Raw genomic sequence first — 16,677 nt, forward strand, 5'->3', positions numbered from 1 at the left:
CCCAAACTTGGACCATCACTAGTATCCCCCTTCATCCCCATATAGAGTGTGCCAAGGTGAACACCAACAAGGTTCTTCCCCCAGATCCTGCCACTGGAAACTTAATTAGTAGCACCACCCAATCAAACTCCTTCTTCCAACGACACAATATGCGGTAGGCAGAAAAAACCCTCTCTTTAGGAGCGGGAAAAATTCCTACCCACCCCCCTAAGGCAACTAGCATTCAGTCATAATGAGGCTTGAGTGGCTTGGAGGAGAGCACGGCTGGGAGAGATACAGCTATAAGCAACAGTCAGCTTGCACAAAGTCTGGGATCCTCTGAATAAAACACCACTGGCTCGAAACCCAGCCACTCCTGACTCCAAACCCTGTACAGGGAGCTTGATGACATGACCCTCTTCTGTGCTCACTGGATGAAGAACTGAAGCAGGTGGGAGGGGCAAACTACTTAACCTTCTGCCCAGGCCCCTCCCTCCTGCCAAGACTGGTATAAAACGCCAGTCAATATATTAATATTGGTCTCTTCACGGGGGCTGCAATTGCTTGCCCCAGTCAAATCCTTTTGGTGCTGGCAAGACTTGTATAGACTTATCTAAAACAGAAATAAATGTTGTGTTCCAACACATGTCCCAACTCAGGTATATCATTATATATGCAAGTACAGGTATTTCAGAATCCAAAAATATAAATAGTATTCAAGCCACTTTTGATTCCAAGCATTTCCAGTATGTGATATTTAAATTGTAATGGAACAAAATCCTAAGATAGAACCATAGAATGATAAAGCTGTAAGAGACAACAAGGCCCATCCAGTCCAGTCCTTGGCCGTGCAGGAACACAGAATCAAACCACCCCTGATAGGTAGCTATCCAGCTTAGATATTGCTTCCTCCCTTGTTGTGGAATATACAAAGCTTTGTCTATAATAACACCTGAGCATGGTGTGTTCTGCATTAGGATGTCTATGCTGCTACCACCTGGATCTAATGCAACTTGCATCACTGAATAACATTGTACAAGACAATCCCTTATTTTCATCAGATTTTGCAATTCCATGAGACTGTTAATTATATAACAGATCCATTATTTTGTCTCTACAGTATGCATGAAATAAATATTCAAGAAATGCTTAACATTTGATTCAATATTTATCAATGGAGGTTGTTCTTGCTGATCATTGAAAGGCATTTCTAGTTTCTTTCTTGGAGAGATCCTTCTAAGCAACCTTCTTCATCTCTCTTCAGCCTGTTTCATCTAATCACCTTATCTGTGTTGCCAAACTAAAAAGACCTCAAGAAACAACTCATTATGTGTTGTGGCTGACTCGGGCAGTGCAGATGTTTAAGATAATGCTTCATGTGTCTGTTTGTGCAAGATACAGTTCTTATATTGGGGTTTGCACACATGGATAAACTATTGTAAGAACTTTCAACATTTGAACATTTGCCATGCATGTGGTCCTATGCTACACATTCAGAATGACTATGATAAGTTTTGTTAGATATTTATATTTCATATATTAATTGTTTATATTTACATAGCTTTTTCTCTTAGCATTTTAATTTGTGTATTTCTTTCATTCCAGATTTTGGACTTACCATGATGAACGCTTTCTATATATGTTGATGGAATATGTACCTGGGGGTGAACTTTTTAGTTATCTGCGCAACATGGGACGCTTTAATAACAGCACTGGACTGTTTTATTCTGCAGAAATTATTTGTGCAATAGAATATCTCCATTCAAAGGAAATTGTTTACAGAGACTTAAAGCCTGAAAATATTTTATTGGACAAAGAGGGGCATATCAAACTCACAGACTTTGGATTTGCTAAAAAACTGGTTGATAGGTAAGTTCTTTTATCCTCGCTTTTTTAATACTGTTGGTTGGGAGAATGATGGGGAGATGTTATAAGGTGAAATATCTTATGCAGCTATTTCTCTTAATATTGAAGAGGAATAGCACTCTTGATTTTAACTCTTCAGTTAATTGGTACCCTTATATACAGATTCCCAATCAGGAGTGTGCAGCTTCAGTAGGAACAGGGCTACTTTTGAAAATAGCCAAAACCAGATGCCATTGGTGGTTTGATTTCTGGTGTGTGTGTTTTAAAATGCATTAAAATAGCATATATGTGTGTATGTGTGTGTGTGTGTGAGAGAGAGAGAGAGAGAGAGAGAGCTTACATTAATTCAAAATTAATTGCAGAATTATAGTTAATTTCAACAAAATTCCCCTCCTCAATCTGTATAAATTATGGTAAAATATATGTTTATATTTAAATGGCAATGCCATTTTTGTTATGATATTGAATGTAGTGCTTTTTTCTTGTCATTGGTTGCAGTGCATAGGTTGCAAAGTTTTGGCAACTGATCGTGGTGTCATTAAGAAAGAATAACAATTGGGGAAGCATTCATTGAAGATTGTATATACATCGGAATCTGAATTTTATCCACCACAGTTTTAAATAAATAAACAAACAATTGATTTATACATTTAGAGATTTGTATTATGCTCTGCAAAGACAACAGCATAAGGGAAATTGACACAATATAGTTAATAAAACATTTGGCAACATTAAAGTAAGCATTCTTTTAAATCATATAAGAGACTAGCTGTCCCCTGCCACGCGTTGCTATGGCCTAGTCTGCTGATCTGTATAATAAAGTAAAGAGAACGTGTTGGTTTCTAATATATGTAATTTATTTATGCTTGTGGATAAACAGCATTTCTTGTTTCTTCATCAGTGTTGATGTGGAGATGATGTGGTTTGCCTACTCTGGAAAATGCAAAATATAAATTGTCCTTCTCTAGGGGTCCCTTTCAAATCTAGGATACTATATATATATGTGTGTGTGTGTGTGTGTGTGAATCATCTATCTATATCTGTGGCTGGATGGCTCTTTGTCAGGAGGGCTTTGATTAGGTTTTATTGCCCTGGTGAAGAGAGTTGGACTGGATGGCCTTGAGTATTTTCTGTTGGTCATGCGAGTTCTGTGTGGGAAGTTTGCCCCAACTCTGGTGTTCATGGGGTTCAAAATGCTCTTTGATTGTAGGTGAACTGTAAATCCCAGTAACTACTACCCACAAATGTCAAGGTCTATTTCCCCCAAACTCCATCTGTGTTTATATTGGGCATATTGAGTATTTGTGCCAAGTTTGGTTCAGATCCATCATTGTTTGAGTCCAAAGTGCTCTCTAGATGTAGGTGAACTAAAACTCCAAAACCCAAGGTCAATGCCCACCAAACCCTTCTAGTGTTTTCTGTTGGTCAGGGGAGTCCTGTGTGCCAAGTTTGGTTCAATTCCATCGTTGGTGGAGTTCAGAATGCTCTTTGATTATAGGTGAACTATAAATCCCAGTAACTATAACTCGCAAATGACAAAATCATTTTTTGAGCGATGGTCATTCCTTGTGTAGTGAGACGTTTTGTTGCCAAATTTGGTGTGATTTCATTCATTGGTTTTTGTTTTTTGTTTGTTTTTAAGGTACTCATTATGCACAGAGCATTTTATATATATAGATTAAACATTATTCTAAAAGACTGGGAGGGAAAATCCAGTTTTGCCTAATACCAGATGACAATGATAAATTTATTTATCATTTGAATGGTAAGGAGACTTTATGGACACCTTGTATCATTTCTCTTTTTCCCCCCAACACTGGGAATCAAGGCAGTTTACAAAAATTGAAACAAAAACAAATTACATAGAACAATTTCAGTGAAAGCATATATAAGATATTTTTAAAACACAATTAAACAGTCTATAGAATTGAAACTATTTAAACATCTATTAAAAGAACAAAATAAGCAATAACTAACCCCAATAAAAACCCATTGCAGACACTTCATTTGCTGGTGGAATGAAAGCAAGGAGGGAGGTCTTGGTTTTAGCATTCATTGAAATGCAATCCACTGAAACTACTTTGGTTTCTAATGGCAGAATGTGATATGGATGCTTTATCTTTGATTTTAGTGTCTGGTAACACTTTCACAAGCACCAGCAGTTGGTAGAGTTGCTCTTTTCATTTATTTTATAGAGATACAAGGGTGGGTGCTTTATTAAATATATATCTTTTGTCAAATGGCACAATAAAGGTGGTGCAATAATATAAACACACAAGGGACAGATTCTAAACATGCCAAGCAATGACTCTGTGCAGTTATGTTGTTGTTGTTGTTGTTTTTATGCAAAACGCAGGACCTCCTTATAGGAACACCTGAGGCACTCCCAAGTGGCCAGCTACTAGTCAAAGGACATGTAATATAATGCCAAGTTTTTAAACTTTGTGTTTTTAAAATACATTACAACTGTACCCTTGGTTTGCTTCTGATATGATGATGATGATGATGATGATGATGATGATGATGATTACTACTACTACTACTACCAAAAATTGGAAAAGGAGTTTGCAATTTAAAAGAACAATGCCATTAAAAACAAAAAAAAGCAAGTTTGGTGGGTGGGGATGCAAGATCCTGATGATCTCAGAACCTAAGTTTTCTCATTGGCTGCAGTGCAATTAGTAGGGAGATGTGTTCTGCCATGTTGTCTGGACTTGAACTATATAGGGCTTTATGAATAGGTATGGTTGTACCCTGTGCATGATTGAGGCTTTAATATCACTTTGTAGCAGTAAGTTTTTAAGATGGAAGAGACTGACGTGGCTACAGCTTTGATATCTCCTATTAAAATGTTCAGGCATTTCATAGGAGATGTACTACTCAAATTGCTAACTGTATTTTAAACTCAATTCAGAAATAATGTATTAGTTTTCTTAACGTTTACTCAGAAAATAGCAGCTTCCATTGAGAGATTCCCTTAAGATAAGAGCTAGGAAGGAAAGTTGTAAATATCACATCTCTGCCTGTGATCCTGTTTACTGTTTGCTTTCTAGAAGCTTTCCCATTTCTTTAATATTGGTTATCTTAGTTGATGCCTTAGATGTACTTTGCTATTTGCTCCAAAACATAATTTTGAGAACAGACTTGTAAATTCAAACTGTCCCACTCCAATTTAGTTAAGATTTCATTAAGGAACAAACCACAATTTTTTTTGAGGGGGGGGGGGGAAGGAGATGATCATTGTGTCCCATATGGGCAAAGTTTAGCAGTTTCCCCAAAAATATAATGATGTCAGGGTAGATGGTATGACTGACTAGTTAGTTGGGGAGGAGGATTCAGCTTCTCAGTTCCAGACAGTTGCCCACTCCTGCAACAGAGTATATGGCTTGGAGCAAAACTGATAAGACTAAGCACTGGTGGTCATGCACACAATGAATCAGTTTCTATATTCCAAACTGAACAATTTGTGGAAAAAATTGAAACATTGTTCTTTCTGTGTTCAGTGTTCAGACAAGCATATTTTAGTCTTAACATAAAGAAACTGCAGCTAGAGACCTCCAGATTCGTTCCATGACATTGGCTTTTAATTCTGTTCTTATTGATGCTGTTTAATGTGTTTTTATAGGTCTTTTATGTTATTGCTTTATATGATTGAATGTTTTATACTAATTATTTGTGTTACCTAATGTATTGTATCGTATGGCATTGAATATTTGCCATTTAATGTTGTAAGGTGTACTGCGTCCCCACAGGGAGATGGGGTGGGGCATAAATAAAGTTTGTTGTTCTTGTTGTTTTTTTCTGGAGACATTGTCAGTGAGGGTGAACATTACTGGATTCAATAGAATGTTTGTTTTATTCTGAATTGCTTGTTTCTGGATACTCAAAAGCTATCTATGATAATGAATGGTAAACTAGCAAAAAAAAGTTTAAATTCAGCAAAAAAGTTTAAATTTAGCTGTGTTACTCTTTTCAGAAAACCTCATGTATATTGGTAATAAGTGATTATATGTCCCAACAAAAAGCAAAACCCAAATTGTAGAAAATAAATATCTTGCTCCAGCATTCACATTCAAAATACTTATTTTGTGGTCTACCATTTCTTAATGCTGAACAAAATCATATTTATTATAATTTGTGAGCAGCCGTAAGATTGTTCTGAACAAATAATGACAGCGCATGACGGAGACATATTTCTCTGTGATTTTAAAGTAAGTTAAGTACTATATACTAGCTGTCCCCTGCCACGCGTTGCTGTGGCCCAGTCTGTTGATCTGGAAAATAAAGTAATGAGAAAGTGTTGATTTCTGAAATATGTAATTTCTTTATGCTTGTGGGTAAACAGTATTTCTTGGTGTTTTTTGTCAGTGTTGATGTGGAGAGTGTCTGGTATGCCCACCCTGGAACATGCAACATATCATTGTCCTTCTTTAAGGATCTCTTTCAAATCTATGATACTATGTGTATGTGTGTGTGAATAATATCTATCACCTATCTATCTATCTATCTATCTATCTATCTATCTATATTGATGGCTGGATGGCTCTTTATCAGGAGGACTTTGATTACGTTTTCTTGCCCTGATGAATGGAGTTGGACTGGATGGGCTTGAGTATTTTCTGTTGGTCATGGGGGTTCTGTGTGGGAAGTTTGCTCCGATTCTGTCGTTCATGGGGTTCAGAATGCTCTTTGATTGTAGGTGAACTATAAATCCCAGTAACTACAACTCTCAAATGTCAAGGTCTATTTCCCCCAAACTCCATCTGTGTTCATATTTGGGCGTATTGAGTGCTTGTGCCAAGTTTGGTCCCAATCCATCATTGCTTGAGTCCACAGTGCTCTCTGGATGTAGGTGAACTACAACTCCCAAACTCAAGGTCAATGCCCACCAAACCCTTCTTAAGGTACTCATTATGACCAGAGCGCGTATATATATATATATATATATATATATATATATATATATATATATATATGGCTTGGTTGATAAAAAAATGGTTAAAACTCATTTCAGATGTAGAGCGTGCTGGTGGTTTGATTCAGAATTGAATTCCGATTTTTTTCCGAAAAATATTGGAACTTTCCAAAATATCTGAATTGCTTGAAAGTATGGGATTTGTAGTGTCTTCTTAGGCAAATCACAGCAAACAAAGAAAATAACAAGCAGCCCTGACCTTTTTGCCTTGGAAGCTGATTTCACTACTTTAGGAAGGAGAGTTTGTGTTCAAAGAGTGGCTTGAATTGATGGGAGATCTAATTCTTTTGAGGCAATGTGCAACAGAAACTAAAAACACTGAGGCCAGAGAGACCAGCTACAATGTTGGCTTTTAAAAATGTTGGAGTGAGTGCTTTGGTTCCTCTGTGTTGCTCCTTCCACACTCACACACTACCCTCGCGGTGCCCCCCACCTGTTCTAAACCCCAACAGCAACAACACACAAGTGGCAAGGCAGGCTGCCCAACCAGCCAAGCAGGCAGCCAGGCACAGCAGGCAACAGCCCTTCTCCCAGCCCTTCTCTGCTTGCTTGCTTCCCCACCATCCTCTTCTTCCAACCTCCCTTCAACCCAGCCTCCCATCACTTTGTCTTTCTCTTTCACTTCTCACTTCTCCCTTCCTAGTTCTGAATGAGCCTCTGAGCCATGTACTTGCCTTTATATACAGCAATGGCTGCCAGTGCCGAAAACCCCTCCCCTCCCCAGAACTTCTCCCCTGATTGGCTGGGAGGCAAGGAGCCTCCCAGCAGCCTATAAGGCTGAAAATAGCTGTCATTTCCGACTCACTTCCTGAGTTGTAACAAAAATGGCAGAAAAAGCTTCGGAAGAGCAAAAGGACTTCCGGTTTTTAAAAATGCTTTGAAATCGCTTCAAAATGGTAATTTTAACAAAATTATTACAAGCAATGAGTTATCAGACGCAGTTCTATCCATGCTTCATACACACACACAGAGAGAGAGAGAGACAGTGATTTCCAAAAGCACCGTGTTACAAATCACAAAAGTGACATACTGTACCTACATTTTGCCCTGCTTATATTAATTCTACAGAAAGCTTTCTTTTCTTAGGGTTCTCCTCTTTTTACATACAGTATACAGGCAGTCTGTGAGTTACAAACATCCAACATACAAATGACTCACAATTACAAATAGGGATTTGACAACAGGAAGTGAGTGAAATCCACCCCAAGGGATGGAAATTCACTCCTGAAAGAGTTATGGGGGGAAAGGCATCTCCACTGAAGCTTTCTCGCCAATCCTTGTTTCCACAAGAAACTAAATGATCACAGGTACAGAAAATGAGATTAAATCTTCTGAATGGGCATAGGCAGCACAACAAATATCACAGGGGTGTTAATCCTTTCCTATGGTATCAAAACACACAAAACACACACATATGAGTGTGTGTGTTATATACGTTTAAGTTATACTTTTAAAAGGACCTATTCTGACTTACATACACATTCAACTTAGGAACAAACCTGCAGAACCAGGCTTGCAGCCAGGGGGGGCTTGAGGGGCTTCAGCTCCCCCCCCCCCCAAATTCTCAGGGTGGTCTGCGAGAAGGCCCTACAGATACATTATTTAAACTATTATGTTTATTCATATAATGATCTGATAATCATGCTCAATATATCCCATATTAATGGGGGTATTGGGACAATGATACAAAAGGTTTGCTAGGGTAGATCCTGAGCCCCCCCCCCCGAATCAAACTCAAACTCAGCCCCTCCCCCCCCCCCCAATCAAGATCCTGCCTACGGGCTTGTGCAGAACCTATCTTGTTCGTAACTTGGGGACTGTCTGTATATAAGGGTCCACAAGTGCATTGTCCATTGACTGCAATTAGGTTTTTTTTCAACATACAGTTAGAAACTCCTTCAGCTCTTTTTCTAGAGTCTCACCTCGATCTCCAAAGATAATTTGAAAGGCTTAGAAAACAGCAGTGTGTGTTAATGCTCCCCCAGCCCCTTTTTAGGGCTCATTCCAAAGCTTCATTTATTTTAACTTGAAGGATTCCATTCAGAAGTAGGGCATTTTTCAGTCCTGTCACTTGTTGCTCTGCTACATACGTAATTCAATGGAAACACTTGCTTTCTGTTTTTTGTATTGTTGCTATTGTTGATACCTTTTTGTCCAGGAAACCAAAGAAGCATACACAGGATTCCCAGGCTGTCTCCTGTCTGGGCGATAAAGACAAACTAAACATGAAAGGTTTATAAAAAGATTTTTGAAAAGTTAAAAAGTTATTTTAGTTTCTCTTAGCAATTTTGTTCTAGGTGTAATTATTTGTGCTGCTATGTGAGATTGGAGGAAGGGAAAGATTTGGGTTCTTACATCTGTACACTACTGCCTATATTTTTTAGTTATTGGTAAAATGTGATGAGACTTCCTATTGTTGCTTTTGTGTGTCTCTGCTTTGCTCATTGGGTCTCAGAAGATAGATTTGGTATGTCATGCCAGTCTTTTCATGTTTGTTTTTAAACTAATTGTTATTTTTGTATAGCACTGTATATAACAACTTAGTACTATCTCATTGGGATGTTCTGCATTTGGGTTTTCTAATTTCTGTTGAGATAAAAAATAGTGTTTCCAGTCATATTAAGTTGTATTCATGGATTTTTATTTAAGTGGCAATGCCAAAGTTATCCCTTTATTAATAAATCGTGAGTTTTACTATTTCCTTCATTGGGGATAAGTATAGGGTTTGTTGTAGGTGGTTTTATTCGCTGATTATACAATATGTATTCCAGAAACTCTGGTGGCTATCTGTATGTCCTAAGGAGGAGAAGGAAGCAAACCATCACATGTAATGCAATAGGTATTTTTAAAGCAAAGTAGTATGTAGTTAGTAATCTATATCCAGGCACTCTGGGAGTTACAAGCATTGTTTACAGAAAGCCTTGCGAAATGGTAGGGGACATGAAGCCTTCGGCTGGCTTTGATCCAGACAGACAGAGTTAAGCATTAAAAAGGTCCCAAATGTTTTCAATAAGAATTAAGCAAATGCTTTAGTCAGTGGGACTCAAAAGAGCTTAACCTCTAAATCAGAGTTTTCCAAACCTTTCATGGTTAATGACATGTTTTAGACATGCATCATTTAATGACACAGTAATTCAGTTTGATTAGCAAAGCAGAAGTTAAACAAACCATTTATAAGAGATATGGACACATAATTGTAATAACAAAATATATGGGACACAACATATCTTATGAAATCCTTTCTCATATATATATATATATATATATATATATATATATACACACATACACATACATATTAAAATATGATTTATTACTTATTTCACATAGACTCAGAGTTTTCTCATTACTTTTGTGTGCCACACATACAAACTGCAGCTGAAATACGAACGTGTAATGACACACATTTTGGAAAGCTCTGCTCTCGATCAATACTTTTTTGTATGTATATATTGGTTTTGCATTCAGGTTTCTCATTATCATTGCGTTTGGCTCATATAAACTTTATTTATACCCCACCACCATCTTCCCGAAGGGACTCGGGGCGGCTAACATGAGGCCAAGCCCAAACGAGTACAATGGAGCAAAAATACATATAAACAAGACAATAACACATTAACATCTAATACAATGCTTATTAATAACATAGTAAAATAAAAATATAAATCATAATAAAACAAATTATAAAATGATAATAGAATTAGACAAAGAGAGATCCATGACTAAAAGTGGATAGAATTGATAAAACCCATAGGTAAGATAGGTAGAAGTGCTATGATTTGTGAGGGGGCTCAGACAGGATAACAGTGGAATTAAACTTCAATTGAGAGATAAGGTGAAGAGCATCAGAAAGATAAATTGGACTTGGGACGGGACATGGCATGGAATATGTGTGTTTTGAATGGTCTTACATGTACATATAGTCTAACAAGCAGTGATATACAGGCAAATATAGATATTGTTTCTCCATGAAACTTCATTATGTGGAATCTTCTACTTTCTTTATAAGTATTATTTGGGTTCCTCATCTGAAACCTAATCATGGCAGACAAACTTAATTAAAAAAACAATCTACTCGCAACTGTCAATCTTCCTAAGTAACATAGATGCTGAGAAGAAGTTTCAGTTGTTGTGTGATCACAATGAGTCAAGAGGTCTGACCTGGCCCTCTGAATTGTATGTGTATAATAAAACATGTTCTAGAAGTCTTTAAAACACAATGATAGTACAGATTGCCCCAAGATGTGGAAATCTCAGATCTGATTATGTCTGTGAATAGCATTAGTATAAATCTCAACAAAATCTGAGAGGTGTTACATTTGGGGTGCAAGGTGAAACCTCAGAATTCACTGTCCACATTTTGGTCCACTGTTCTTGCTAGGGTAATCATTCCATTGCCTTATAAAGGCAGGGAAATGAAACAGTCTTCCTCTGTAGCTTGTGGAAATTCAAGCGGATCAGGATAAGAGTAATATGGACCTCCAAATATTGCAGATGTACAAATAATGAAGAATTCTGGGAGTTGCAATCCAGCAACCACATGATACCCCTCTTTCTACACATATCATAGGAGAAAGACACATAGATCATAGTGAGATTTACTTCTAAACAGGACAGACTGGCTACCAGTTTCAAAACTCTACTGTGAATACAGAATAAGTCATGAAACTACATTCTTGTTTGGCAGTGTATAGCAGAATGATATAACCCATACCTGTCGCTATTTAAAATTGGTAGACAAAGTTTAATAGTCAAATTCATGTATATTAGAAACAGGCTTTCTGAGTTGTGTTTGCTAAAACTGAAGGTGTACTGTAATACGACTGAATGCAAAGAAGAAAATACATATTCTAATCCTGTGTGATAAAACAGAACCAAGACACAATTTCATAACTAGCACCCTTTATAAGAAAGGTGAAGTCCTCTGTGTTATCTACCCCAGTGTGTTCTCATCCTTTGTGGAAAAGCCACAAAGTATCTTAGGCACCCATTCCTCCTGCTTTGTGTTACTGTGAGCTTCTCTGATATACTGTGGAGCTGAGGAGGAGGAAGTGGGAGGATATATGACTGGAGAGCAGTTGGTTCTTGACTCATACTAATGCCAACAGATTGTAGCATCCATGTATGTTTATTTTTAAAGGTTATGAGTGCTGCAGTGTTTACAGAAGCAAATACAAGTTTCCTCTCTGTTGCTGTTAGGTCTGTGCAATGCTATCTATAATTGCTCTAGTGTATTAATGTCCTGATGAACCTGAACTTTCTTTACCTGAAGCCTGAGCCATAATCTCTTTTAAGTATGTTCCAGACTACATTAACAATCCTGAGCACACTTTCTGGAAACAGGCCCCATTGGACACAGACTACATTCAAAGTGAATAAGCCAGAAGTTGCTCTGTGAATCATTTATGTGCGGTTTGCAATTGTTGGTTGAGACACAGGTTGAAGGCCAAAATAACATAAACAGAACTCATGACACATTCACAGCATTGTGAGTCCCCCTTCACAATTATATCATCTAAGCCTGCCCCCACCCTCTGTCCACTGTCATATTTGTCACTACCTGCTTTTAGGGGAAAGTTCACAATGTGTCTTGCATTTGGATGCCTGAAATAGAAGTGGCACAACCTATTCTTTGAAGCAGTTTAGATTTAGCTAGGTGGACCATCAACAGTAGAATGCAGGACCTATCTGTTGTCATGATTGACAGGGGCTTCATCTCCATCTATCAAAATAATCTAGGGTACTGTGCTCTGGAGCTGCCCTAGATGCAGCAAGTGTCCAGATGGCCATCCAGGCTGAGGGCACATTGGGACTGCTGCTGCTGTTCCTCCATCCAAAAGCAACTCCTTGACAGAGCATTGCTGGAAACATTTCTTCTGATGAGATCACAACAGGACAACCAGCAATGTGACCAGTACAAATGACATCACCAGCAGGACTCTACCAGGAAGCTGCTTCTAGCTGGTGACACAGTAGTGAGTCTGGCATGTGGACTGAGATCACTCTGGAGCTTTCTGAAAGCTCTGGAGTAAAATGTGGTTCCCCTTGCACTGGATTAACAGCAGCAATTCTTCTGCCAAACCAGCTGTGTGTCACAGCAATTGCAAGGGGAATCCATTTTGTTTGGCCTATGTAGATATAGGCTGAGTCTTGGGAGATCTTGATTCAAGTCTTCACTGTGACATTACATTCATTTGGTGACCTTAGACCTGTCAGTTTGTCTTTCAGCCTAAGGAACATCACAGGGTTGTTGTAAGTGTAAAGTGAGAAGGAAAAAAATCATGTAAGCCATATTGAGTTTATTACAAGAAATGCAGGATATAATTATAATGAATAAATGTTGAAATCAAAGTGCTTTGAAGCATCATCTATCTATCTATCTATCTATCTATCTATCTATCTATCTATCTATCTATCATCTATCTATCTATCTATCTCCATCCAGGTGGACAGTATTTTCCTATTTGATAAGTCATTGTGGGGGTGTTGTTTGGAGTTTTATTTGTTTTTGGAGGCCGTTTCCATAGATTACACTATGTTACACAAGTTTTGTCCTTGGGTTATAAATACCATTTCCTAATTGGTTCTATCATAAAAACATGGGAAAGGTTTATTAAACTTAAAAAACTTTATTTTTGTGGGACATCCTTCAGCACATTTTGCTATAGTTTTTAAAATAATATCTGATAGAGTCTCAACCAGTTCAGCATAGTTTGTGGCAGCCACAAAAATAAAGTTTCTGGAGTATAACAACTACTTTCGAAGTAAGTAATGCACAATTAAACAAAATGTAAGTATTTTTTTCAAATTTTGTTACACAGTGTTAGCATTAAATGCAGGTTAGGGAGGTGCCAGGTGGTAAGGCTGGATACTGTTGGATAAGGCATGGTATAAAATTGTCTAATACTTTACCAGTTGATGAATGCAAGCGAGAAAAAACGATTTATTTATTTATTTAAAACATTTTTATTCTGCCCTTCTCACCCTCAAGGGGACTCAGGGCAGAGCACAGCATATATACAGCAAACATTCAATGCCGGGACAAGAATTCATTATATGCATACATAAACATTAAAAACATTTGCCTCAATATTAAAATACACTGTTTAAAACCATCTTAATCATCTGCATCTAATCTAATTGGCCTGGTAAGGTATCACAGCTTTATTGCACTGTCCCGACAGCTTGGTCCCACAGCCAAGTTTTTACCATCTTTCCAAAGGACAGGGGAGAGGGGGCTGATTTGATCTCACAAGGAAGGGAGTCCCATAGCCAAAGGGCAATCACTGAGAAGGCCCTTTCTCTCATCCCCACCAATCACACCAAACTACTGATTAGGGAAATCTTCAAAGGGATGGCCTCATTCTATAGAAGGTAAGTTCTACTTTTTAAAAATAAAGTCTGAATCTAGATTTTTCAGCTTACTTCAGTCCTATTTCCAAATATCTCTTTTAGGGAAAAGTTTTTGAATTAATGGTTGTTAAGTAAGTCCAGGTATTGCTGGAAACATGGTCAACTGTATCTCTGTGTCTACCAAAATAATCTGGAATACAGTGCTTTAGAGCTATCCCTGATGCAGCAAGTGTCCACATGGCCATCCAGACTGAGAGAACTTTGGGGCTGCTGCTGTTTCACAATTCAAAAGCAACTCCTTGACAGAGCATTGCTGGATATATCACTTCTGATGAGGTCATAACAGGACACCCAGCTATGTGACCAGCAGAAAAGACATTACCAGCATGACAATGCCAGGGAACTGCTTCTAGCTGTTGACATAACACTGAGTCTAGCATGTGAGCTGAGATCACTCTGGAGCACGATGCTGATGATGCCGTGTCTCTGATCTGCTTGTGATCCAAGTCCTTCAGTTTTAGTCTAACCATGGCTGGCAAGTGAGCATAGACTAGTAAGTTGAATCCTAGACAAGACTAGGATACACAGTCTGCATCCTAACTCTCTAGAGGGGATGCATTACATCAACATATTCACTATCTCTCAGTTGTCTTGTGACATTTCTAAATGCACCAGATCTCATCTGAATTTATAAGCTAAGCAGAACCAGCTCTGTTTAGTACTTTGGTGCAAGACCACAAACAAATATTAGATGTTGTAGGCTATATTTCAGAGGATAAAACTGAGAAAACCACCTCTGAGTTTCCTTCACTAAGAAAACTTTATTAAATTGATATCGCCTCTGTAAGTCAACAGGTGACTTTAAGGCACATAAACATACAAAGGAAGAGATTGCAAAGCCCAGAACTGAGTGGAAATGAATTTAATATTTTGTGAGTAGATGGTACCCCGTTACTTCAAGAGATGGTCTTTTGGAAAAATTCAACATTAAATTATCTTTCCTGTTATTTTATGACATTTCCTTATCACAAGATCACAGGAAAGTTCTTCATGTTTGCTGCTAAGTTTCTCAAGTCTCAGCCCATAAAAAAGAGTATTTTATTTTAAAATGGCCAGCTATTTATAACTGTTTCATCATGTTTCAAATATTTGAAATCATACTTTTTGTCCTTTTTTGTTGCTTACTTGGTGCTGATTCTATGACAAGCTTATCAGACAGTTTAAAAAACAATGAATTATTTGTCTTCTGTATACCTTAGAGACTACTTCCTTTCCTCCGTTCCATTACACAATACATTTAGTTCTGCTAACAGAGTTTATTAACTGTGCCAATTTGGAGTTGGCCAGGAGTCCACATTTTTCCTTCTTTCACCTTCCCTACTTATTGCAAAGAATGTTTCATCATTCTTTGTCAAGGAAAATGAAAGAAATTCCAGTCTTCCCCCTCTGACTTAGAGCTGAATGAAGGAATGGATGGTCTTCTCCAGCAGATGTACTAAGCCTCAGAGAGCTTCATGTAGTGAAGCAGATGAGCCCTTCACCTTTCCTGATACAAGTTAGAAACAAAGCTGGGGGCTGTTGCTTTTGTAGTGGGTGGTTATGGGTAGTGCATGCTAAGCATAGTACAGTTTAGAGAAGGCATCCTCAAACTGCAGCCCGTCAGCAGTTTGGACCTCCAACTGCTCCCAGGAGCCCTAATGAGCTTGTTCAATTGTCAGGAATTCTGAGAGTTAAAGGCTCAAACAGCTGGAGGGCTGCAGTTTGAGGATGCCTAGTTTAGAGCTTCAGGCTCTATGAAAGCATGTCAGAAGATATTTTTTTTGGGGGGGGGGGAACCCTCTAGATGTCAAGTTGCACATTTGCAAGTAACTTGCCTCAGCATGTCTTAATCCAATTAGGAACATCTTAATTGTCCAGCACAGCACCAATATTCTTGCTTTCTCCCTGCAGCTCCACAAACTGTATACTTTGAACAAAATGCAACAAAAATATCCAAATATGAAAGTTTTTTTTGGGGGGGGGGGGATAGTAATGTGTCGCAAAACAATATGATCTGCACCTTTCAGGCCTTCTGATCTGGATATTCCTTGATTTTCAGAATAATACCTTATTGACTACATGGTAAACCTGTCACATGACCAATTTATGGTGAAGTTAATTCCCTATGCAATGGTGTAGAGTGGTTTTCAAAGTGGTGTGGTATTATGGCTGTAACTAAAACATTAGTACTGCTAAGACATTATGTTTCAAATTCATGATGTACGTCTTTATATTCAAGCATCAGCTTATTTTAAAACTTCAGGAATGGCTGATAACAATAAATATTGTGTATTAAAAATGAAGTCTCAGTCATCATCACCCTTGTTGCTAGATGGCACCAGAGTACAGAGTTTCAGTAGAGAAACAAGAAATGAAATGAAATAAAAATTTCCTATTTTAAAATATTGGACCTAATGTTTAATGAAGTATGAACAGATACTTTTATGTTTTTCTTTTTTTGTTTG

At 37.9% G+C, this 16,677-nt stretch overlaps 1 protein-coding gene across 1 annotated transcript in view; it reads left to right on the plus strand.

The window, feature by feature from the left end:
* The window catches only part of PRKX (protein kinase cAMP-dependent X-linked catalytic subunit), a 67,050-nt gene that overhangs the window by 32,288 nt on the left and 18,085 nt on the right, over positions 1-16,677 (plus strand). The window contains exon 3 of the mRNA XM_060769898.2: positions 1,585-1,848. Within this exon, the coding sequence (XP_060625881.1) occupies positions 1,585-1,848 (264 nt within the window). The remainder of the gene's footprint in view (positions 1-1,584; positions 1,849-16,677) is intronic.

The sequence above is a fragment of the Anolis sagrei genome, chromosome 3 (genome assembly GCF_037176765.1).
Source record: "Anolis sagrei isolate rAnoSag1 chromosome 3, rAnoSag1.mat, whole genome shotgun sequence".
Classification (NCBI taxonomy): Eukaryota; Metazoa; Chordata; class Lepidosauria; order Squamata; family Dactyloidae; genus Anolis; species Anolis sagrei.